At 42.6% G+C, this 24,944-nt stretch overlaps 1 protein-coding gene across 3 annotated transcripts in view; it reads right to left on the bottom strand.

Annotated features, from left to right (window-relative positions):
• Positions 1-129: 129 nt before the first annotated feature.
• Positions 130-24,944, bottom strand: part of LOC134631492 (membrane-associated guanylate kinase, WW and PDZ domain-containing protein 2-like) — a 90,583-nt gene continuing 65,768 nt past the window's right edge. Inside the window, exons 10-23 of one of the 3 annotated variants that reach the window (XM_063479896.1) lie at positions 20,583-21,112; positions 19,661-19,829; positions 11,625-11,656; positions 9,473-9,665; positions 9,303-9,394; positions 8,664-8,856; positions 7,904-8,143; positions 6,485-6,670; positions 5,754-6,060; positions 4,859-5,138; positions 4,620-4,763; positions 4,011-4,149; positions 3,666-3,754; positions 3,096-3,205 (exon numbers count right to left, since the gene is read on the bottom strand). In XM_063479896.1, coding sequence (XP_063335966.1) covers positions 3,149-3,205; positions 3,666-3,754; positions 4,011-4,149; positions 4,620-4,763; positions 4,859-5,138; positions 5,754-6,060; positions 6,485-6,670; positions 7,904-8,143; positions 8,664-8,856; positions 9,303-9,394; positions 9,473-9,665; positions 11,625-11,656; positions 19,661-19,829; positions 20,583-21,112 — 2,651 coding nt within the window. In that variant the 3' untranslated portion in view covers positions 3,096-3,148. Of the gene's footprint in view, positions 3,206-3,665; positions 3,755-4,010; positions 4,150-4,619; positions 4,764-4,858; positions 5,139-5,753; positions 6,061-6,484; positions 6,671-7,903; positions 8,144-8,663; positions 8,857-9,278; positions 9,395-9,472; positions 9,666-11,624; positions 11,657-19,660; positions 19,830-20,582; positions 21,113-24,944 lie in introns of all 3 variants that reach the window. The other 2 variants (XM_063479895.1, XM_063479893.1) reach the window with 2 other exon arrangements.

A 24,944-nucleotide genomic window follows, 5' to 3' on the forward strand; every position in this document is an offset into this window, starting at 1 on the left:
TTGCTGTTTTGTTTGGGTAAACGACTACTTAGTAACCCAAACTGTCGATTATTTATACATTGATGAATAAACTGATCCATTATTTCCTCTCGTCCCAATTTTACAAGCAAGAACCTGTAGAAAAGAATATTTTACACCATGTCAAGAGTTTATTTGACAGTATTTCAGAATATCTTTCAGTAAACAAGTTTTGTTTTTTAGCAAAATGTAATATATCAGTACTGTCGCATTTCATAAAAATAGTTGTTCACGTCTTTGAAACTACAGTATCAATGATACAGTAAACCATATTTGTAGGAATACAGCTGTACAAGGTGAATAGTACACAATTAACACTACACAGTTATACTTGATCTCAGTGGGGGTTTATGAGCGTGCCATCCTTCACAGGTTCTGATAAGCAGATTTTTTTTTTTGTTTCTTCATACAAAAATCGGTCACAGCAGGCAAGGGGTGGGGGTGGGGGCGGCCTGGATGGAGACAGAGGGCTGGATGACGTATTCTTTCAGCTTTTCCTAACTTTGACATTTGTACATACGGCAAACACGTTTCTACAGCCTACTGCGTGTTTTCACAACCATTTTAATCACAGAACACACAGCTCAGTCAGAATCCACCGCGGATCAGAATCAGGCCCGATGACTCTCAATGCACAAAGTCTTACTAGTATCCCAGTCTGCAGGCGCCTGGCTTTCCCAGCAGCTTACGAGCTACCATCATGTTGCATTCAGTCGAACAGTCGCAATCTTTTTTCTTTTTTTTTTAATTAATCTGGTCCTCCAGTACTCAAAAGCTTAAGTGATACATTTTTAATAAAGAGCACACATCCCGCTGAGAGAAATGGATGACATCGAAATGGAGAAATGCAGGAGGAAAGTGACGTCATATTTAAATGCATGTATGTTTCACAGATGTGAAATTTGCGGGCAACAATACAAACTTAACGTTAAGCTGAAACACAGAAACCGTGGTCCTCTTTGATACAGCCCTGTCTCGATAGACGTTCACAGCTCTACACTCCCAGACGACTCTAAGAAGAGGATGTGATGCTACAGGCTACATGTTATCCCCTTTAAAACACAAGGGGACAAAGGGCAATCATTGATACTGATAAGCTATACAGCCGAGTGCATCAAGATATATACTGCTTGGCGTCCGACGAAAGTCGGATTTCACAACTCAGCGGTTTGCTGACGCGTGTGCATGGTCGCTGATATCTGTTTTGCATTCAGTTCCCAAAATACTTCACAACGGCAACAGCTCTGCATTAGTTCGAGTAAGGCACTCTGCCCCACCTCATAACCATCGGCCTCCTCTTCCCCGCACCGATGCCCCTCTCCCACAGTGATGTGGTACACTTAGCACAGTAAAAGGCATAGAAATGGGAAATAGAGACTGGACAAATTTTTCCTTTTGATCATTAAAATGAATACAACACAGCTTATAATTCTGCACAATGACTGCATGGTTGACTGTGATCAAGTTGTGTACATAACTCAGAAGAGTATCATGAGTTCTTACTAAGCCAACTGTCTTCAGTTACACAAGAGTTCAATTTTGTTCAATTTCGTGGGAAAAAAAAAATCCTTTTCGTCTCATGAGTGCCGACCGGTCTGCTCCACATCTCGATTTTCTGCCTTTAAAAGACGTGAGTCCCTGTCTAAAGACATGTGTGGTGTATATCCATGCACACAAACGCCGCCTGCCTTGGCGGTCCGGGTGTGGTGACTCGCACAGTCTTTGATATGTAGTTTATAGACGAGGCCGTGGAAACAGTGATCCTAAAATACTGTCCTGCTTCTTTTTTTGTTTGTTTGTTTGTTTTTTTAAACAATGTGTCTAACTACAACACTGCCTCAAAAACACCAATAGGTATGTTTCTGAGTTTACCAAATGTACATATTTTTCACATCTTTACATTTATAGTATGAGATATATTGGTAGGCATGTGCGATTTAACATATGTCAGGTTAACTGGGCTGTCGTTGGGGTCAGTGCCGTGTGTTCCAGGAGTTTCAGTGTCACTGCTTCCATCTGACACATCTGTAGTCTGGTTCATCCCACCTCGCAGAGAAAACAGGGCAAGAAAACAGAAATCTCCTGGTTCTACATATGTTTCTCTTCCTTGTGTGAGCCCACGCTGCACTAAACAGTCTGAACCAGATACAGTCGAGCATTTAAAGGTACGTATCGAAAGCACAGCTCCACTCAGAGTCAGGCGTCATTGCTCCATCTGTGATCAGAAAATCAGAAGTCGCATAAAAGGGTCCCCAAAGGTTTAGACCATATGTTACAATAGCTGTGTAAGTTTCTTTGTCTTTAAGGTGGTGGGTGTAATAATCATCTTGTAACAACAACTGAAATATAAAACATGATCTCAGAAGTCGATGGCGATGAAAACAGGGCAGACAGAGGCGGCAAGGGAGATCTACTGGTTCTCTGAAAGGTCCAGTGGTGAACCGAATGAGGAGCCATACAGTGTGACTCGGCCCAAACCAGTAAGATCCCTTCTACCTGCTTACTGTGGAGGTCCAGGACCTCAGGGTGCCAGGCAGTTTGTCAGACCCAGGGACATTCCAGGGCCTCGGGGAGGCAGCAGCACTCCTTGTTGGAGGATCTTCCACGTTTTTGGAGGGGCAGTAGAGCCCAATGTGGCCACCAGCCCGCTCATCTTCTCTGGAGAACAGACCTCGGGACACCAGCCTCTCCTGGAGGCTGATATGTCCATCTCCACTGCCCTGAGAGGCTCCGTTCAAATTCACACCAGCAAATGGGTCCCATGGCCAGATAGTGCTTAACGCCTGTGTATGCAGATCCTTTCTCTCACAGCAGGGGGAGCAAGTCTCCCTTTGCCTATCTCTTCTGTCAATGCACCTTCCCACAACAGCTTTGGAAGGCAAAGCACGAAGCTGTCTGTCGCCCGGTCCACAGTCCATCTCTCCCGACCCCTGAGGGGTTCCCTGCCCCCTGATGATGCATTTCTGCTCGGTGGACCTGCCACCTGCAGCCCCTCTAATGGAGCTGTGGTCTGTCAGCTTTGGAGCTTTGTCTGCCATGCACACTGTGGCCTCTAGAGGGAGCTGATGAGGGGAATCTGGGGCTGACGATGGATGGGATGAGAGCAATGGATTCAGGTGAGCTTCCAGGGTCACTTCCTGCAGGGTAGAGTGGGCTGTAGAAAGGGAATCCCAGGGGCCGGCACAGTCTGTCAGGGAGGAAAACAATATGCTCAAGAGGACTGATATGAAAGAGGTGGAAACGATCATGCACATGCATACAGAGACAGAAAGAAAGGGAAAACACCCCAGAGATAAACACGTTCTTTTATAATATCAGACAAACTTGCATGCACATGTGTATAAGCAGCACAGCAACAGACTTACGTGTAAGGATTTATTCAGTGCTTGTAAACAGCTAACATTTTTGCAGCTGTGTGTGACGGACTGATCCCGAGCAGCTCTCGAGTACAAAGTCTACTTCAAAACCCTCTTCAGGACAATTAGACCCAAAGGGTCACTACAAACCATCTTCCACTCTTACTATAGCACACACGAGCACAGATGCACACATGTCAGCTACTTTCCCATGCAAAAACTCGTGACCACAGTTATAGCACACAGATTAATCAGTATGGAGAGAGAGAGAGACATGCAGTTTTCACAAACCGTGTCTTTAGAGTGGCCCATTAGGAAGAAATAGGGGGAGCTTAGTGTGTCACCTTTCATGCACATGGAGAGGTTGGGAGGTACCATTCCTGAGGGAAGGCAAATAAAAGCCTATACCAATCATTAGACTTAAAGCAGAGGGGTTACAACACACGAAGGCTTGAGAGTTGCTCGTTACCATCTACTGTTTAATCAAAGTAGGCTTTCAGATATTAGTCGAGGAGTAAAAAGTGGACAGATATTAATGCATGTTAATGTGTTCTTGAGTTAAGTTGAAGAGCAAACAGTAAATCTTTAGTAAGAGTGTAAACAATGAGACTCCGTCTCTTTGTAAGGAAAACTCACCATATTCTGGCACCTGTCCTGTGCCTCTCTTTAGCAGCAGCCTGACCCGCCTGCCTCCCGCTTTGATGAGTTCAATGGCGCGGGCGTGAGTCATGTCCCTGGTGCTGTCCCCGTTAATCTCTATGATCTGATCTCCAACCTGGACGAGACACACACAGGACCGGGTCAGTTTCTGCCAGCCTCGGTTTACTCACAGCAGAGTAACATTTCCACACAACCAGTCTTCTCTTGGAGAACCTCCACTGAGCAACTTGGGAATGAGCGCCATTAAGAGTCTTGTTCAAGTAAATTTCAACACGAGTGGTTAAGAGTGAGCAAAAGGTTTACTCAATTTACTCAATGCATTCATACTTACTCACTTGAGCAGAAGGAAAAATCCATGCTCTGTTAAACTTTACACCATTACTAAATTTTAACAAGGACGCTGAGTGATATTATGTGACACGACCATTTAGATGGATGTGTGTGTGTGTTTGACTTACTTTGGATTAATCAGACTTACTTTTTCCATTTTCAAAAATAAAACAGAGCCATTACTATTCACCAACTGTAATCCCAACCATCTGCCAAAGAGTGCTTTCACTCTTGTCGTGGTTTTCCTTATCTCACCCTCATCCTTCCATTTCGTATAGCAGGACCATCCTCTGCAAGGCGCAACACAAACAGGTCCATCTTGTACTCTCTGCCTCCTCGAATACTGAAGCCAAAACCTTTAGCGCTTTTCTCGAGCTCCACTGTAAAGTAATCATAGTCCTGCAGAACAAAATGTAGACGATTTACAACAGAAAAAATCAAATATGTGATTTCTATGTGAAAAGCAATGATTATGATAAATATAAGTTACAAACCTGCATACAAATGAAGGATGTACGGTCAACATAAGCAGACAGTTCTTGGTCAAGCTCTACCTGTGGTCTGAAGTCAGCTGGGATCCCTAGAGGGAACTGTGCAGCTGCAGGGTGCTGTCTAAAATCCAGCAGACCAGGTGGGTGTCTGTAGTCCAGTGTTGGTGGCTGGCGATAATCAGTCACTGGTGGATGACGGTAATCTACCGGCGGTTGCCGGTAGTCAGTGAATGGAGGATGGCGGAAGTCAGGTTTGACATCCTGTCTTGCTTTTACCTCTGACCTGCCATGAGAATGAAAAGCTGACAAAAATCTGAGCAGCGAGGTGAAAACAGCATCCCTGTTGGAATAAATTTGCTGGTGAAGTAACACTGGAGATGTAAGGAAGGAAAAAAACAGACAATTACTGGGTGTGTGCAGATGAGAAGGCTCATCACAAAATGGATAGGTGGGAATATCAGCCTCTGTTATGAAACTTTTATCAAGTTCACACTTGCAAAATGGGTTTCAACCCACAGCTTTGGGAGGGCTGCTCACAGTGTCGCGATCTGAGACTCGCGTGCGCGCACACTCACGCTTTCATAGTTTTGACACAGAGCAGGGTCCGATTGCTAGGATCCTGCATTATAGAGGTGATACCTTAAAGTAAATTATTCACTGCACACTGTAGAAGCTAAGTGGTGTTATGCAACTGGGTAGAAACCAGCCTGAGACAGAGTGTGTGACTGGGACATCAGTTGTCTGCAGTCACAGGTTTTCTGCTACACTGACTGGGACACTCTCTTCAGCATGCACAATTTGGTATCTGTCACCTGTGAACTTCATGCCCCTCCTCCTTTCAGTCATTCTGTGTGCTTTTTAACAAATCTTACCAAACACCCTCTTAACCCAGCCTTACCTGCCATCGTGGAGGTAGAGCTGTGGATGGGGGCCAGATGGCTGCGTGACTGGGCTCTGCTGGGTTCCTGCTGGTGCAGGAGGACCAGTCACCGCTTGGTTTGTCTGAGCTGGTGTCTGGCCGGTTTGGACTGGTGTCTGTCCGGGTGCTTGGCCTGGCTGAGCGGCCGCTTGGCCTGGCTGAGCGGCCATTTGGCCAGACTGCGTGCCTCCTTGGCTTGTCTGGGCTACAGGACTGGGCTGGGTCTGCGGGCTGTGTTTCTGGGTCATGGGGCTCTGCTTCTCTGAACTAGGACCAGAATGGGAGCCTGCGATGGACAGAGGGTTAGGTAAGATTGTACCCGAGTGGCAAATTCAGCTCTGAATAAAAAGTGAATTGAATGGATTGACAAATAAAACATGCTCAGGATGTTTAAGATTGCAGAAGAGAAATCTTCTGAATTATTTGCTCCATTTGCTAAAAAAAACCTTCTAACATTTATGTTTCTGCATCACCAAGCACAAACCCTGTATCCTTTATAGATGACTAAATATAGAAGCCTTTTGACTTTTTAACCTCAGTAAATGCAACATTTTTTGTGTGTAGGACTTTCTTTGGCGAAGTGAAATAAAATATATTCATATGAGATAGAGGGCACTGAGTTCAGGGAGTTTCCTGCAAAGGTAAAACAGGAGCCAAACAAACATTCACAGAACAACGTCTGATTTTATTTGCCGCACCAAAACACTTACTCTCCTCTGGTATGATGTGCAGAGTGACTGTTAGTCCAGCATCTTTAATGAGCTTGACGATGTCTGCATGCGGCATGCTGATAATGGATTGTCCGTTCACCGCCAGGATCCGGTCGCCCACCTTCAGCTTCCCACATCTGTCGGCCGGGCTGCCCTCGATGATGCGTCCTATTTTATGGGGCACAGCTGGAAACGGACAACAGCAAGGTGGTTGGTCATGCGCAATTTTGAAGAAAGATGTGAAAACAGCACATTAGTGTTTGTGTTACAGCCTTAGCCTCACAGGTTAGGACTGCAGCCACTGTTTAAAATGACAGGTTTAAATATTTTGTTGCCTTGAAATTGCAACACAGAAGTGTAGGTTTTAAAATTTCATGATGACAGTAGGCCAACTAAACACATGGAATTTTGAATTTAAGCTTTTACAGATACTTAACAAAAAACAGAAAATTTCCACTTCATTATGAAATATCTCTGAACTCTGCGCATAGAAAACCCCTCAGGGACTATTCAACAAGCACCATTACATCCTGAACTAATGTTTAAAATTAGTTCAGTATGCCCAAAATGGGTATGCCAGACCCACTTAGGGGGTATGTTTATTTTTAGGTGTGTACAGAAATATTGCAGTGGATGTTCCCAGAATGTGTAGGACATTTGAGAAGAATCCATTAATCTTCAGAACAAAACATCTTCACATTGCCATCAGTCCAATCGGACTGAAGAATCCCACAGTCTGCTGAAAGATATTAGCTCCCTGTAGCAAAGTGTAATCATATGTTTAATAAAGCCTCATTTAAGACTTTTAAAGATGCTTTTAATACTACTTGGGCTGAATCAAGAGGGAAAAAAATATCCCCACAAAAATTATAGTCTTACAAGACAAATTAATTTCTCTTGACCCCGGCTAATGGAAGCTCTGAAGCTACTGGACGGGATAAGAAACAGCACTTTAATGGAAGTGATTCTATGATAATGACCTAATCTCTTACCAGGCATCGACTTTAAAGACAGCAGGCATTGTGAAATAAAAAAAAAATGAATATATTAAAAAAAAAATAAAAAATTATATATATATATATATATATATATATATATATATATATATATATCTCAAAAGAAATATATCCTAAAAAATATTTGAGATATGAAGCTAAATTTTCACAGGAGTCATTATATATGTTCGAACTTTATACCATAGAGTTTTTATGCTGGTCGAGCAGGAGGCCCGTGTTGGTTTGAGATTAAATGATGCATTTGCATTTTTCCCCATGAAATAGATACAGCAGCAAAAACTAAAAAGGCGACTGCACAGCCACCATCTTTAGGATGATTGCTCATCAGGATGTAAAAATCACCATTTATCTTTAGGAATGACCTTCTGGGATCCTGACAGATGCAAGTCATTGTGTAACTCACTGATGACGGTGGCATTTTCCGGTCTGTTCAGGGAGCTGATGATGACAAAGCCGAAGCCCTCGTTCTCCTTGCGGTTAATAACCACATCGCTGGTTTGCAGGGCAGATCCCTCCGGTGGCGAAGTGGCAACCGGGGCAGTGACCACCGGAGGGCCCGAAGCCGAAGCTGCGTCGCTACGTGGAGAGCTGTGCTGCGTGGACACTGAGCCGGGGCTGCGGCCGTTCACGGGACACGGTTCACCTGAAGGAGAGGACGAGAGCAGGCAAGATGAGTCCGCTCACGGCGGTCATTGAGTTTTCACAGTTTCCCGACAAAAGCAGCTAAAGATGAAAGATGTAGCCACTGACAAAAATGAAAACAACAGTGGTCTTCTTCAATCCCAGCAGGGATTCTGTGTCAAAGTCAAACTTGGCTTCTCTGCTTGTCATTTATGACTCTTTTGTAACCGCTTGCCCCTGCGGGAGAAGCGCACCCAGAAAGACACAAACCACAGAGCCTGCTGCTGCAGAGCTGACAATGAACAAAGGATAAATGTATGTATGATCTACTACCACAGAAAGGATGTGTGGGTGAGAAGTACACAGAGATCCTGCGCGCAGACTGTTAGCATGTGTGCTGTGTCCAAGCTGTGTTTTTTTAATTTGATGCCAGTGAAATGTGCAGCCTGTTCTCCAATCTTGGTCAAGTGTGAAAAAAAAAGACAAAAACACAAAACAAAAAAGAACAGAAAAAAAAATCAACAAACAAAACATATCCTCACCAGGCATTTGCACTCTCCTTCTCACAGTCAAGCTGACTTGACCATTGCGAGCGGCTGCGTGCATCAAGTCTATTACGTATTTGTGCGGTTTCCCAGCAACCACATTTTTATCCACAGAAATGAGCTCATCCCCGGGTCGAAGCCGCCCGTCGCGCTCAGCGGGAGTGTTCTCTATTATAGCGCCAATGACAATCTGTTCAAAGACAATCAATATTAGCAGCATAGATTAGGGTGAAGGAGATGAGTCGAAGACAAGTGGAAACACACAACAGTTGCTTTACTTAGCTTGTAAACTACCTTTGGGTCATGGTAACAGTTTTTCACCTTCTTTATATCCTTATGTCACATTCTTTCTCTGTCATAGACTGCATGCTGTTGTACAACGTGGACAAGTTAGCAAGGCGTTACTTCAGTATGGGAGGCACTGAGCAGTTAGAGGGTCAGCAAAGTGTGAGAAGGCCACTTGTGTGCAAGTCTGTGTGTGTGTCTGGAGGCTGTTTTGGTCAGATGTTTGGGACTGGATGGAGAGTGTGAGACAAGATTAAGTGCAAGTCAGATGAGGCTGGTGTGTATGAGGTTAAAATATGAGTGTGGTCCAGCCCGTCCCATACGAGCCTTGTCACGGGCGTCCGGACTCACAGCCTGCACGGCCTCGTCTCCACCCAGGATGCGGAAGCCGAATCCAGTCTTCTCCCTCAGCAGGTGCACCTCCACCTCTTCGTACTCCGGGCCTGACGCACAGGAGCTTACGGTTAAAACAATGCTCGATTTTCCGCCTTAAACTAAAAAATAAAATTTTCTGTACTCACGTCTGCTCTCGTAGATGGCCCTCGACTTCTCATAAAGGTCATACGGGTCGGGTTTGTTAAGGTCGAAGCCTTCGGTGGAGTCAGGCACAGAAGTGCGGTGCTGTGGCTGGTTTGGGAAGGGCGTACCAGGCGGCAATACTGGACCAGACAGATTTGCTTGAGGGCTGCTGTGTGGATCCCATTGGTCAGGTAACTAGAAGGAAGCACCAACAACAGATGTTTAACTTAACTCAGTTTTGCCTATTCATTCTTATTGTTTGTCTTAAATTAATTATTACTTATTATTATTATTTTATTATTAATTATCACTATAAATAATAGTTCAAATATGTCACTATGAAGACTTCAAAACTCCTTCTGCCAAGTATTCAGGATTAAACACATGTTTAAGTGCTGGACACAAAAGACTGTTTTTGCATTGTGGGTTTAACTTTCCATATCTAAACACAATAGGCTGAACATGGGCATTATGAGCTTTCAAACAGTAATGAATGCTATGTCAAAGCAACAGAATTAAAGACAACAGACACAATTTTTGAAATTTTGCCTTTGGAGATATTCATCAGTAGATTTGATATGAAATGATCAAGATGTGAGTGAAGTGCAGACTTTCAGCTTTAATTCACAGGGTTTAATAAAAATAACAGATTAAATGGTTGGGACAGTTTTCTCATTTTAACAGGCTTAAAAGTAACCAGACAGTTAAATGTCAGTCTTTGTTATTTTATGATAACTTAAGGAGATAAAAGGTCCAATGTTGTTTATGAGGGTTAGATTTTCTGATGGTTCGCGGTCACTCACAATATGCTGATTAATAAGGTGCCAAAGTAAGTGAAGGAAGCCGTCACTAGCTTGGGGTCGAGTGCTTACTCTACGATCTGGTTCATTTTAAAAGCTCAGCCAGCTCAGCAACACCAAAAAGCATAAAAGATAACAGAAGACAACTAAAGTTCATGATCACAGAGGGAATTCCAAACATTGTAACCAAGTCAGATTACTTCGCTGTAGATATGCGAATGTTCATGCCTTCATGCAACAAGCTGCAAACTACTGGTTACATTTAACAACAGGAAGATCAGATTAGACATTAGTCAAGACTTTTGCACACTATAAACATTTATTAGAATGAAAGAAGAGAGAAGTGTGGAAATGTAAACCAAGGCCTTCGTTCAATCTATCCAACATGGTGGAGGCATTGTTATGGCATCGGCATCGGTTTATTGATGATGTGGCTGCTGACTGAAATAGCAGAATTAATTTGAAGTTACACAAAGATAAATACAGTACAGATGAATAATGACCCAAAATATACTCACGTTAAAAACCTATTAAGATAAAAAAATAAAATGCTATTTAATGGCAGAGACAGTCACAAGATATTAACTGATCAGACTATGCACCAACAAGCAGCTGCAGTACAGACTAGCAATGCATTGTCTTCCTTTCTGAAGGAAATGCAGCATTTAGCCTTTATGAAGTCATTGTTTTCATTTCTGAATTTGCATCTAGGTGTTAAAAAAAAGAAAAATCAGTCTTCTATTTATGATTAGTTTGTCTAGTTAACTTTGGAGCCTTTGAAAATGGGGTGACCGTAAAATGGCTGTAACTCTTTAAAGCCCTTGAATTAAAGCTGAAAGTCTACACTTCAATCACATCTTGATTGCCTCATTTCAAATTCACTGTAGAGGCAAAATTAGGAAATCTGTGTTCTTCTCTAAACGTTGAACGATGTGAGTGTGTGTGTGCAGATATGCACAAAATAATGTTGAGAAGGAGATACCTGAAAAAACAGGAACACGAGTTATTGTCCAGTAAAGAAAAATAACTATTATGAATTTAAATTAACAATCATATTTCAAACTTAAATGCGGTGACAATCACCACGCCTGAATGTGCTGTGTAATGTAAAGGAGAACAAATTGTTCGGCTAGCAACAGGTACAGTCTAAAAATCAACCTGAAGAGGGTTTTTTTTCCCCCCCCCAGCTGGTGCGATGTACCTTCTGAAGTGATCAAAGTAATAAGCAGCTCAGGGGAGGATGTCTCTTTTTACAATAAAGTAAAAGCCAAACACCTCTGAGGTAACACAGTCTCTGCAACCAGTGCTGATCCCTAACACACAGCCAGAAACACATTTAGTTCAATCACCGTACCTGTTTGGAGGCCTTCCATGGAGAGATGTGGCCTGAGGAAGAAAAACAAAGTTAACACAGAACAAACTCGAATAATCTGTTCCATTTTTAAGGAAAAACAGAAGAATCGACAAAAACAACTACACGGGAAAAAACGAAACAACGAAGATCTGAGAACAAGCCTTTCTGCTGATGAGATAAAAATCAGAAATCTTCCCTTAATGAGTGACAAAAATCCTCAGTTTGCTGTTTTCATATTTCTCTGCTTTGACTTTGTTTCTGTAACTCTTCTTAAACGGGTTTGGTTGTTGCGTTTGTTTTCAGCATAATTACATCATTAGCTGCAGGCGAAAGCACAGGCCCCCGCCCCTCCACACGAACCCGCAAACACACACGATTTGCTGTGAAAGTTGTGTATTATCCGCGCGCAGGAAGCACGGAGAGCTCTACATCACAACAACAATCTCATCGCCACAGCTCCCCCGTGACTCCTCTGAGTCAAAGACATACAGAACATTTATGCTGCTAAGACCCAAATACATACATTTATACATGGAGGAAATGTAGAGTAGCTGCCTTGTACAAACATTTAGACTGAATCTTTACACTTGAGGACAGAAACGCATAAACAAAAAATCCTCCATCTGATGTGGGCGCTTGCAAAGTATTCTTTCGAGAATCCAAGCGTGCTTAATATCTGACAGTTTCGAAGATTTTCTGAGAAATGTCAGGGAGCGCCGGGTGGAATATGCGGTATTTATGGAACAAAAATGTGCAGTTGCTGGAGAACCCTGATGTAGTTTGCTTGCAGCAGCTTTCAACCTGTTGGGTAACTGAGAATTACAGGTGTTTTTGCATCTGAAAGCACGCAGGAGAATGTGAAGGGATCCCGATTATGTGACTACTTCACTGGGGCTGATTTAAAAAAAAACAAACAACAACAACAACAAAAAAACAATTAACACCAAAAACCTGTTTACACTACTGTAGTGCCCCCTAGACGTGATGAGTCTGATGATGGTTGGCGGAAATGTAGCCAATAAACAAGTCTCCTCAGTGCATTAAACTAAATCCACACACACAAAAGTGTTTTCCCTGCACATCTCACAATTCCCAAGATATGAGCCAAAGCATTTTGCAGTATTCATCACCATATGGTGGCACTGCCATTTTTCAGTAATGGCTCAGTCACATCAGAGCAAAAATAGGACAGCAGCCTCCTTGTGACTGGGGGTGGGGGGAATGGTGTTTGATGGTCACTCCACTGAATATTTTTCACATTCAGCAACCGGCTGCAAGCAGTCATGGTGACCATGTCAATCGCAAGGCGATTACACAGGTGGGAAGCAACCTGTCTCCAAATAACTGCTGACTGACTGCAGTCACTCTCAGACAGATTGGTGAAGGTTTGCAAATAATTGCCATCTGATTTATAAATGCAGACAGATTGCCAACACATCTAAGTCAGTCTACACCAGTGAACGCAACTTGTCTGCAACATGTCTCTCTGCAACAGCTGGTTTCTGGTTATATTTATATAGTCTTGTTGCTTATATATCAAGCATTACCGTCAAAGTGCCAAAGTGCAGTCCTACGTCAGTATTTGTGGAAGACTTTCTGAATTTCTGTTTCAGATCCATGAGGCTCTGGCTCGATGCTGAATGTAAGCAGTTAATGTGGGTTTCTTTTTTTAACATGAATTTCTTCGCATGTAGACAGCCAGAGATTTGCAGTTGTTCATTGATTTATCGCAGTAAAATGCCGTATTATCACAAACAGATTGCATGTAATTTCCAACTCAACCCCATTAAACTGCAAAGTGATAAAATACTAACTCTTATTGCCACCATCTTGAAACACCTAAGTCACTTTGAAGCCAGCAACCGACTGCCAGTAGTCACAGACGTGGTCCTCATTCTCGAAGAGACCGTTTCAAAAGGTAACAAAACTTCAAATTCATCGCACATGGTTTCAATAATTCTGGTCGTGCTACTTAACAACAAATGGAATAGGATGCAATGACAATATCACCATAATAACAGTCAAATGTAACCATAAATAATTACTGTCCTACTACATCGGTCTGCTTTTTAGATTTGTGAGATGAAGCCCAGAACATGTACCAACAAACAGAACGGCAGAGCTTTCAATTAAAAAAAAAAAAAAAAAAAAAAAAATCAGAGAGCGCGAGAGAGTCGAGGACAACTAAATACGATAAATCACTGCATGTCAGTATGAAGTGAAAATGAAAATTTAAATTCATTTCCTTTCACTTTTCCCCCCCACTTTGAATCCCGCCTCCCCCATTTGCCCAGTTAAAAGCATCTTTGCAACCTGGAAATATTTTCCATTTCAAAACCAAATGTCATCCATCCTAGCTGTGTCTGAGAGTGTGGAGGAGGGAGCAAAACGAGGAGGGAAATAGAATTAAAACGCTCCCATAAACATTGATGAGCGCTATCCATGGTGCTACACAGTGGCGGAGGTGGAGGGAGGGCTCTTTGGGAGGCTGGGACTAATAACCACGTTCTGCAGGGAATATGGGCCTTAAGGGAAGCCTTTAAGAACTTCTAATAAGTCCTTTTCAGAAAACTTTCCTTAATGACCCACTGAAGGAAATGAGCTACAAGGCAATTGTCCACTCATATTACAGAGAACCATCATCCTTACAGACACATTTAAGCACATTTAAATGCTAATATAATTCACCAGCATGTGTGGCGCACTCGTATGCATGCTGATGAATTACAAATGAATGACTTTTAGGAGGCTTCACATGGTCTCTCTCACAAGTCAGTGGTCAAACAGTCTGGCAGGCTAGTATCACAGACTAGCCTGCTGAGCTCTGGATGGCCTTCAGATTAGCCTGATTGGCTTGTGCAGCCCGACACCTTTTTCTTTCCAGCCTCAGTATGCATCCTCATTGGTGCTGCAACATGTCTCTGGTCTGTGGTTGGCTCTGCTTCAAACTGGGAAGTCAGGGGACGGAGCTGTGAACATGACCAGAGCTCCGTGCAACTCTGGCAGTGTGCCCACGCTACAGTCAAGCAGTCAGACAACACACACACAACACACACAGTCACACATGCAGAGGCAGTCTAGCACTGTGTCTCCGTTACAGAGAGCTCTAATGCACTCAGTCACACATCTAAAATCATGTGGTCAGCCTAAATCTCACTGATGCTCTGCACAAAAATTCTTCATCTGAGAACTCAAACATGTTTAAACATTCCTGACATTTTGCACATCTGAGTCACTGTAAAGGACCTTGTCCCCTCTTTCACCCTGCAGAGAAGAGAGAGGCACGGAGAGAGCCGGAGAGCTTCCTGGTGTGTCAGGCTGATAGCCCCTGTGGGGTTGTTGTCTTGAGTTGTTTGACAGAAACTGGTGAGTTTGTGAGGAGATGGCATCTTTGGGGGAAGGGGGGGTAATCTGCCACATTCAGCCTAGCATCTAGAAGGATATCTATTCAGAAGGATATACTTTGCAACTGTGTATCTACATGCGACTCTGCATTAATGTGTGCATAAATGTTGCATCTGAAGCAGTGTTTTTGCAACGGCTGACCTCCAGGTGGCAGATGTTGGCTCTGCACGGTTGGGCCGCCACAGGGAGCATCGCAGCATTTGATCTGAGTGGCTCACATATACATCCACACATGCAGCGGCATACCCTGGTGTATTCTGTGTTCGTGCTGAAAGCACTTTAGTCATTTGTACTCATTTCATACAGACATCATCCTCATAGATCTCCAATTATTGCCAATAATGTATTCAAAGCAATCAGGACTTGCATGAAAATCAGCAAACCGCCCAGCAGCACTTACATCAGACAGTCTGATGTATCAGGATCGCTAAGAACTAATGTCTTTGATGGCTTGTCAGGTCTGCAATCATAATTCGTGCCACACTTCAATTAATTAAACCTTAGATGCATAGGAGCCTGATTGACTTCATTCCTAATTAAATACAATTCGCGAAAAGGGTGATGCAAACGAGGGCATCACCATAATTCCTCTTTATTGTTTTGATATCATCTCAGAAACAAAGCATATTAACTCTGAACTCCTGGCAAATTATCTCTGGAGAAGCTACAGACATAATGACAAAAACAAGCATTAAAATGTGAACTTCAAACATGCTGCACGCCTCATTCAAAACACAATGAGCTCATGAGGTTTTCTCTTTAAACGGCTAAACAGCAGAAGATGACTTTTGTTGTTCTTCACTTTCATGAGCAACAATGCTCCACATTTAACTGCTGTGTAGTTTAGTGTGTGTGTGTGTGTGTGTGTGTTTCAGTCAAATGGTATAGGCAGCCGGGGGGAATTATCAAGTCAAATGCTGACCTGTGACCTGAACACCTCCGAGAGAATCGGAGCAAGAGTACGTGTCAACAAATGCAGCTTCCACTGTGCAATTTTATTTCCTTGCAGGTGGCTAAACATACAGGAACTACAAAAAGTGGGAAAATGGCCACACTCCATGCGGTCCTGGCAGAACTGCAAGAATCTACACTTCAAACTTCAACACCATGAAATTCTCCTCAGCCCCCTTTCTCGCCTCCTTTATAACTCCATTTTGATTTATTTTCTCACACCAAGGGTGTGCGATTGTCTTCTCCCTTCACTGAACATGTGCAGGAGCATTATACGTGGAAAACAGCAGCTCATTGCAGGTATTGTGGAACCTCACTAGCTCCGAAATCTGTCAAAATACAAAGAGCCAACAGTCAAATAAGTCAGATTTAAACGCTTGTTTAAAAGGATAAAAGCCTGTGCCATTGTGAGAAAGCAATGGAAGTTTTACAGTAGACAGGAAAACAGATCACAGCCAGTAATAAGACTCCATATATTCTCTTCTTGTCCCCGCTTTCCTTCACCTAACATAACATCAAACTAGATTTGTATTCAGCAAAACGGTAAAAATGTGGTTTTGCAGCCCGTGCGAGCACAGTCAGTATATTCAGCCAAACAGCATCACACCATCCAGTTCATCCTGTTTGCCAGCTAGATGACACTCTCCAGTAATTTCTGTCCAAAGCACATTGCAGTAAAATAACTGCATTTATTCTGAAGATGAGTGGCCTCAGTGGGAATGAAACTGCTTTCCCCACAACAGTGCCGGTGCCATCTGTGCCCAGAGAGTCGCGCTACACCTGACGGCGAGTTTAACGCCACCTCTCATCCCAACTCCCCACTTCATTTTACATTTGATGTGCTGTATCTTAAAATTCCCTCCATGTCAAATCCCCCGCATGCCTCTCTGTTCTGTTTCACTGGAAAACATCGATGACATGTTGGTGATAAAGCTGCACTTGGAAACCGCTGAGAACACATGGTGCGATGCACAAAACACTTAGTGTGACATCTGCTGACACTTTTTTCCTGATCTGTAATATTGATGTGTATTCACTGGATGAGTCACCGCATATGAAATACACTAAACAACATATTGTTCATTGCATCCTTAGGTTATATCATTTCTAATAATCTGTCCTGCAGCCATTTGTACCTGCATTGATCAAATTTCCCCACGGTGGATATAAAAGTTTCATTTTCTTAACCGACACAATGTGAAATACATTTGAATTGTTTCACTTTTTATGACATTTTTTTTCCCCCTTCCCAACAGATAATTTGCACCAGACAAAATTATTCTTCCAGCTTCTAAAGTATTTATTATTCCAAAAATAAAATCTCATCTTAAGACCTGAATAAAATCCGAATAAATAGGCCGTGTTACTTGAACGAGTTTAAAAATAGAACAGGTCTCGAAATTATCATAATCAAAATCTCTTTAGCTCTTTCAGTGCTCACTGTCAACTCTACTTGACTTCTCTATTGCAAAGCTGCAGCTGGAGGTGACGATGCAAAGCAAAACGATGTGTGTGCACGTCAAAGCCAGAAACCAGCTTATATTTAGCGGGAAGCTGCTCTTGCACTGGACCCTTCTTTAATTATTCTTCTACGTTATGAACGGTAACAAAATGTCACATGTGATTCTGCATTAATTGGAGTGAAATCATTTTTGTCACCACTGCAAACTTAAACAGATCAAAGAGGGCATCAAAAGAGGAGAAACTTGCTGGACTTTCACTATAACCAATTTGATCATTCTGGTTAAAAACAGTAATCACAGTGGTGCAGTGGTTAGCTCTGCTGCCTCACACAACGATGGTTTTTGGTTCAAGTCTTCCTGTTTTTATTACTACAGTCCAAAGACAAGCATGTGAGTCAAAACTACCCATGGACTTCTCTGTTTGCGCCTTATGATGGACTGGCGACCTAACCCGGTTGTAATCCAGCTCTGGTTCGGGTTCAGATGGAACAGTTGCCAGGTTGGCAATCCTAAAATGGACGGGTGGTTAAGAAAATTGATGGATGGATGGTTCCCAAAGTTTCCAAAAGCAGGATCAGAGGTAGAACATTTCCTGTGTCAAAATTCCCAGTTTAAGGGTGCTTTCACATCTGCAGTGTTTGTTCCGTTTAAACTGAACTCTCATTCATTTTTTCCCTTCGTTTGTTCAGGTGTGAACATAATAAACAGCCACACTGAGGCTCTTTGGAGGAGATGGTGAACTCCAGTGCAGTTTGTTTATGATGCTAATGTGATCAGAACCAACTACCTGGGGTACATTGCAAGTTTGAGCTAAAAAACTTTCTGTAGCCAGCTTTGTATTCTCAATGCGGGAATGTTCAATAGATGTGCAAAGGTCTGTACGGGCAAGCAGCCAGCTGTGAAATCAACATAAATTCTCCATGTTCTCCTATAGTCCAGAACAGAGCACCTTCTTCCTATATTATTTATATATTTATTTTGATGCTTCTGCCCCCAGACACATCCGGCCAATGAGCGGACTGAACATTCTCACATGATTTGTAATGACGCATTTTGGCTCGCTTTAAGTTCATCTGGATTTTTTTCTGTGTGAAAAGAGACCAAATCACAGGGAAAATACTACAAGTTTACAAACTCATCAACTGATTCGGTCCAGAGTAAATTCAAGAGACAGACACTTTCTCCACATTTTAGATTAGAGTTAAAAAAAAAATCCTTTTGATAAATCTCATAGCAGTTGTGCAAGTCTCAGGCTGCTTGAGGAGCTCCCATGAAGAAGAAGAGGCTCGTCCACGCCCCTCTTTTCCACTCCCCATTCATTTACAGCTTATAGTTCGGCGAGGATCTGTTAGCTAAATGCAGCAGGGTGGCCTCTTATGCATTTATATGGCACTATTGCATTTCATTAACTTTGTGTCTTCTCTCCCCTGCAATTCATGTTTTATTGTGTTGTTCTCTCTGTGTGCTGCCTATTTTCCCCTTAAATCCAAGCCGTTGTGCAGATGGCTGCACCTCCCTGACCGTGGTGCTGGCGGAGGATTCTTCCTGTTAAAAGGGTTATCTTTATAAAATTTACTATATTATACTCTAATATTATATTAAGTGATTTGTTAGTTCAGTAAGTTTATTTTTATTAAGACTGGGCAGAGAAATCTGCCCGGCGTACATTACTCATTACAGCTTTCCTAGTATCCAAAAAGAAGGAAAACATCAAGAACAAAAAAGGTGTAAAAGTTATTTACACCTGTACCCATGAAAAATATTTTTGTATATTATCTCTTTTGAAAGACATAACTGAATTTGACATATTCATTATTATGTCAGAGTTGTTCATTATTTCATCCCAACAACAAAAAAGGTTTCTTTAATACCTTTTCCCAATATTTACCTGATAGTAGCTTCTCCTACATTACACTGACATTACACCTTCTTTCCTGAATTGAGAATAAAACCTTTGTGCAAAGTCTAAGAGTGACTTTAATTTTACTCTGAACAATATTCACATTATTTTCTAATAAAAGATTTGAAATTACTATTGTTATCTGACACTATATGAATCAAACTGAGTTTAACTTTCACTTACTGTTCAGTTCTACTTGTGAGGATTTAAATTAGGTGCCATTTATAAGCTTTTTTAATTTAGATTTTTTTTGCAGAAAGAATGTGTTTGTAGTGGGAAACAGTCAAAAGAAACAAAGTGAATGTTGTCTCTCTCACCTGTTCCTCCTCTCTGTATGAGGAGTGTTGCTTCTGCTCCCACAGGACACTCTTTGAGCATCTCCACCACTCGTCCATGTCCAGCTGCAGCCACTGACTGCTGGTTTACCTCCAGGATCAGGTCTCCTTCTACCAGCCCCGATGCTCCCTGTGAGCCCGGCTCTAGCACCTGCACCACATCATCATCCACCGTTACTACACTTGGCTTCATGGTACCTTCCAATCTCAAACATAAAACTGCTTTTGTAAACCACAATCAATAAAAATGGGTTACAGTGGAAAGCTGCAATTGCCCACAGTGGGACCTAAATTCTAAAATCTTCACCGCACATGTTGTACTGTTTAAAGATTTATAGGAACAGCTATCTGAGCTACTTTGATTCAAGAAGACTAAGAAATTCTTAAAACAAAAGGGGAAAAGCACAGATGCTGTCATGTTGGTGGAGACAGATGTATATTGTGGTGCAGATGTTTTATTGTACACATACAACTGGGATGAGGATTAGCATCTGTCACATTCCCAATCAGCGACTCTAATTTATATCTGTTCCTTCTTTCCAGGTATTTAAGTATGCAGGGTGGGAATTTTTTCCCCCCTTTTTGCTCCACACCTTCTGGAGACTCGATTCGTACCACATTAGTAGATAGCAAACCCAACACAGGGTGAGCTCACTTTGTTCTTCTTATCTCGATCTCTTTCTACCACGTTGTGTTGACCAAATTAAATTTTCTCTGACCTGCTGTCGGAACTCTACTTCAAGTTTAATTTGTAAGTCAGCTCGACTATTTTAGCCGACTGTGGAGAGTTCGCACTTGAAAGAACACATTTAATTCCTGAAACGCTGAATAAAAATTACAATTAAAATATTAAACAGGTCTGAAGCTGATCACTGATGGAGGAGGCGGCGTTGGGACACTTCACCTGTTTAACTCGCTGACCGGTAGGACTGTCGGCGATGGTGAACCCAAATCCTTCTGCTCCTTTCACCATGGTAACTGTTAGCAGCTCTGCCCCTTGTGCTGTTGCCCCGGCAACAGCCCCAGTCCCAGAAGAGGCCATTGACACGTTGTCATTGTGAGGTGTGAGCGCCGATGCCGAGCCGGGCGTGGTGGGCGGCAGGGATGAGCCGTCCAGATGTGTGTCTCCGGGATGGGAAGCTCCAGCCTGGGCCAGAGCCTGACCAGGAAGCTGGGAGCTCAGCGACAGGTACTCCAGGTACGGGTCATAGCTGCCGCGGCCATTCACCACCAGCGGGCGGTGTTCCAGTCCAATGGGCGTCAGGGAAGCGCTGGCCGCACCGCTCGGGTCCTCGGGGTCGAAGGGCAGGGGATACCCTCGACAGAGCACGAGGGTCACGCTCTGACCGATCGGTACAGACTGGAAAAGTTTGACCACATCGGCGTGCGTCGTGCCGAGCACGCAAATGTCATTAATGTAGACGATGACATCACCTGAGGGAGGAGACAGGAGCAGCCTCAGTCGCATGGCAGAATGTCACAGTACATGGCGAGAAAACCAAAAGATCTGTTGTCAGCGGCTCATGTATGACATAGTGTGCAGTAAAAATAAAGGTGTCATCTCTCTGTGGCATCAGAACAAGTTCGCCTCTCAGAAGTGCCACACAAGTATCATGGTATCAGTCCACTGCCACGGCAGGCGACCAAAGTGTATGTGTGAGACAGAGAGATGAGAAAGGGGTCAGAGTCTTGATGAGTATGATTCGTGCAAATTGACAGAAAATCACAAAAATTCAAATGTGCAAACACCTACAGTCTCATGCATTGCGCATTATAATCCTCCGACTCCATCTCACAGTCGAAAACCCAAAATGCATGAGTACTATTGTTTATAAGATTGTGTGTGTATATGTGTGTGTTCAGTTTCCTTCAGCACACCCACCCTGGCTGGCGGTGTCAGACTCCTCAGTATTAGAACTTTAGATTGCTCTGCCTGGTTGATTGATAACATTTTTTTCCTGCACACCAATAACAAAGAGGTGAAATAACTTCACAAATACGACACTAGATACTCCGTCATCTCTGCTGTAGTTTGAACGTGCGGAAAGTTATGGATTTCAGCTTTAAATCCACAGACCCATGACAAATACAGCTGCCTCAAATCCTCTATTTCACACTTCTAGCGGCGCTCTCTGTCACACATGCAGACACGCACACATTCCCATGAGCATGTGCGCACACACAAACATACACCATACATGTCGCATGCACAATCGTACACAATCCCTAAGAGCAATGCTGCACAGCTCAAATAGGCCAGCTAATCTCAGCCAGGGAGTGTGAATGTGAATGTGTGTGCGCTCTGGCAATGTCACAGAGCGTAGAGGAGCAAGTTGGAGAGAACAGAAATCAGAACAGAGCGAGAGAGAGGAGGGGGGAGGCTGACAGACCAGGAGAGAGGGATGGAGAGAGGAAAAACCAGAGAGGTAGAAAGAGAACATGGATGAAAACACACTGAGGCTGAAAACAGAGGAGAAGTGTCAGATGACATGGTTAGATAAGGAAGCATAATAAAGGGTAAGCTGCAGAGACAAAGAGAGATGGAGATAAAACAGAAAGAGATAGAATCCAGATAAAAGAGAAACTGATAGGCAGAGGGAGAGACATAAAAGCACAGAGCAGGAGCTGAAAGCAGGAAGGAGGAATCCCAGCTCTGAAATGAGCTCTAAATGAGCAGTTTAGGCACCGGCCGTGCCAGGCATGAGGCCAGCTCGCAGGTTCGGAAGAGAGCACACATGAAGCTTGTCCTCCTCTGATCCTGTGACGGTGGCTTACTGTGATTTTTCTAACATTGGCTTTTTATCTTAAACCTAAAAACTGGCTTTTGTGTGTGAAGTTTAAAATAACCTATGGAATCTGCGTTTTCATCGTCAACAACATACTGGTAATGAACTGGATTTAGGGCTTTATTCAAGGACACTAGGAATGAAAACACACACTGGCTGCTCCGAGGATCCAATCTGTACCTCTCCACACACAGCAATGCAGGTTCTTTCCAGCCACTAAGCGAGCCACGTGAGACAGCATTGCTGCTCGTTTGTGTTTACGAATCAAAGCACAAACACATGTCTGGGGGTGTCTGACACTGGTACACCTGTGTACAAATTATTTTACCTGGACTGTTTGTGCTCCTGCTGTTTGGCTATCAAAGCAGATTGAATCTCCTAATGAAGTAGGTGGTGTGTGGGCTGATGTCAGTTATGGCCAATCAAACCTTTTTTCTCTCCATCGTATTAAAAGGAAGATGTTACAGTGCACTGACAGAGGACAGGGTGTACTGAGAGGAAACTGGAGTCCTTGTCTGGGACGTACAGTGCCACAGGCACAAATATAGGGCATCCCAAATATGCCAACAAGGACAAATGATGCCCATGAATTCTTATTTGTGTGGATGTGGAAACAATAGCAATAAGTTTTAAATTTCCAGGAATCTTGGGGTACACAGGCAATTTTTTCACTATATTGATACCATTTACTATACATCACAGGGGACTTATAATAAATGATAACTGGACTTGAATTGAATTTGAGAGAAACTGAAGAAGACTTTAATAAAGAAAAATACAGGAATCATGGGAAGAAAACGACATTGACCTTAATAACGCATGCTCGTATAAAAAACCGAGCTGTATATTTTGCCACAGAGGACGAACTGTGCCTCCTATTGGTATTTTGTATATGACTGTAAAAGTCCTTTTAGATGTGGGTATGTTACAGGTATAGTTGATGGAAAGAAAATAGCCTGCGCTACTTTTTGTATGGAATCGACTCGCAACTAAACACATTTATATTATTGTGCTCTTACGACCACTCCACCATACATTCATATTCATATAGTGCTTTATTCTATGCACTTTAAACACTTTATCTATCATTAATCCAAACATGACGGTGAAGGAACAAACTGTTGAAGTGTACGTGGATCATGAGGAACAAACCATTACCTTTAGTTTTGAAAATGTCCAGAACTGAAGTCATTGTGGAGAAAAATCCACGAATATTTAGAATCAGTATTTAGGACCACAACTCCATTTGATGCCAAGACAGAGTAGCTACCACTACATGAAGCTACTACTTATCTGGGTTCATGTCATTCCCCTAACCCGAGCCTGGCCCCAGGATAGGTAAACCGGACCCTTTTTTTGTCATCATGTGGGTTTTCAGAATCAATCTTTCTCTGTTCTCTCATCCAGGACCAATTTGCCCTGGGAGACCCTACAGCATAGCTCCTGGGATCACTGGAATGCGCAAACCGCTCCACTGTGATAAGGTTTCGATTCACACGGGAACACTCAAACTAAAGAAGACAAATACTTAATGAGAGTACTACTCGCTGAAGCCGCCACAGCCTGATGCACCACAAATTGAAAACTGGTTAAAAATCATTTATGACACCTACATAATGGAACGACTGTCCTTCTCTTTAAAACTACAGCAAGATAAGTTTAAGGACTTGGGGCCAAAATGGATTGCATTTATCACCCACTTAGACCAGGCTTAATCTAACTGGAGGGGGCACTTATATTTTTGTTGAGATGGAAACAGTGACACTTAAAACTTGTGTGTGATTCGCAACAGGAATAGAGAACGAGGAGAAAAAGTGCAACCACCTTGTAATATGTTGTAAAGTTATACAGAAAAATTGAGAAATTAACACAATGTAGAGGTTTAAAGTTCATGCCATGGTAACATTTTCTTAATCTATAGTTTAATGACTGTAGAATTTAAGCTGCACGCTGACATATATTTTATTCAGTATTGTATCTTCTACATGAAGAAAGAAAAAAAAATCTATAAATCTGACGAAGCTGAGGCTGCACACACGCACAACCTAAATATCTTTTTATCTTTTAATATTTCTTAAGGAACAATGATCTCTCTACCGCACTTTAGAAGGTATACGGTGTTGAAATACTTGTTACAGAAAACTACTGACTTTGACTTTTGAAGACAGTTTTGAAAAGACTTGAATACTTAAGAACGTAAAGTAATTCACCCAATCGTCCAAGATCTCTGTGCGCACTGCTATCGGGATCTAAATGGTTGCTCTTTATGCTATGAAATCTCTGGATTTGTTCTGACTTTTGTTGCTAAAAGTTACACAGTAACTCAAAAATGCACAGAATACTAACACTGCTGTTTTCTGTGGATTTTTTAGGAACCAGACATGTTGACAGAACCTGCCAACAGACAGGTAAAAATTCAAACTCCTGCCAGCAAAAAGCTCTCTGTATTTGATCTGCCATGGGAAAAAAATAAAGGTCCA

This window comes from Pelmatolapia mariae, linkage group LG7, assembly GCF_036321145.2.
Source record: "Pelmatolapia mariae isolate MD_Pm_ZW linkage group LG7, Pm_UMD_F_2, whole genome shotgun sequence".
Taxonomy (NCBI): domain Eukaryota; kingdom Metazoa; phylum Chordata; class Actinopteri; order Cichliformes; family Cichlidae; genus Pelmatolapia; species Pelmatolapia mariae.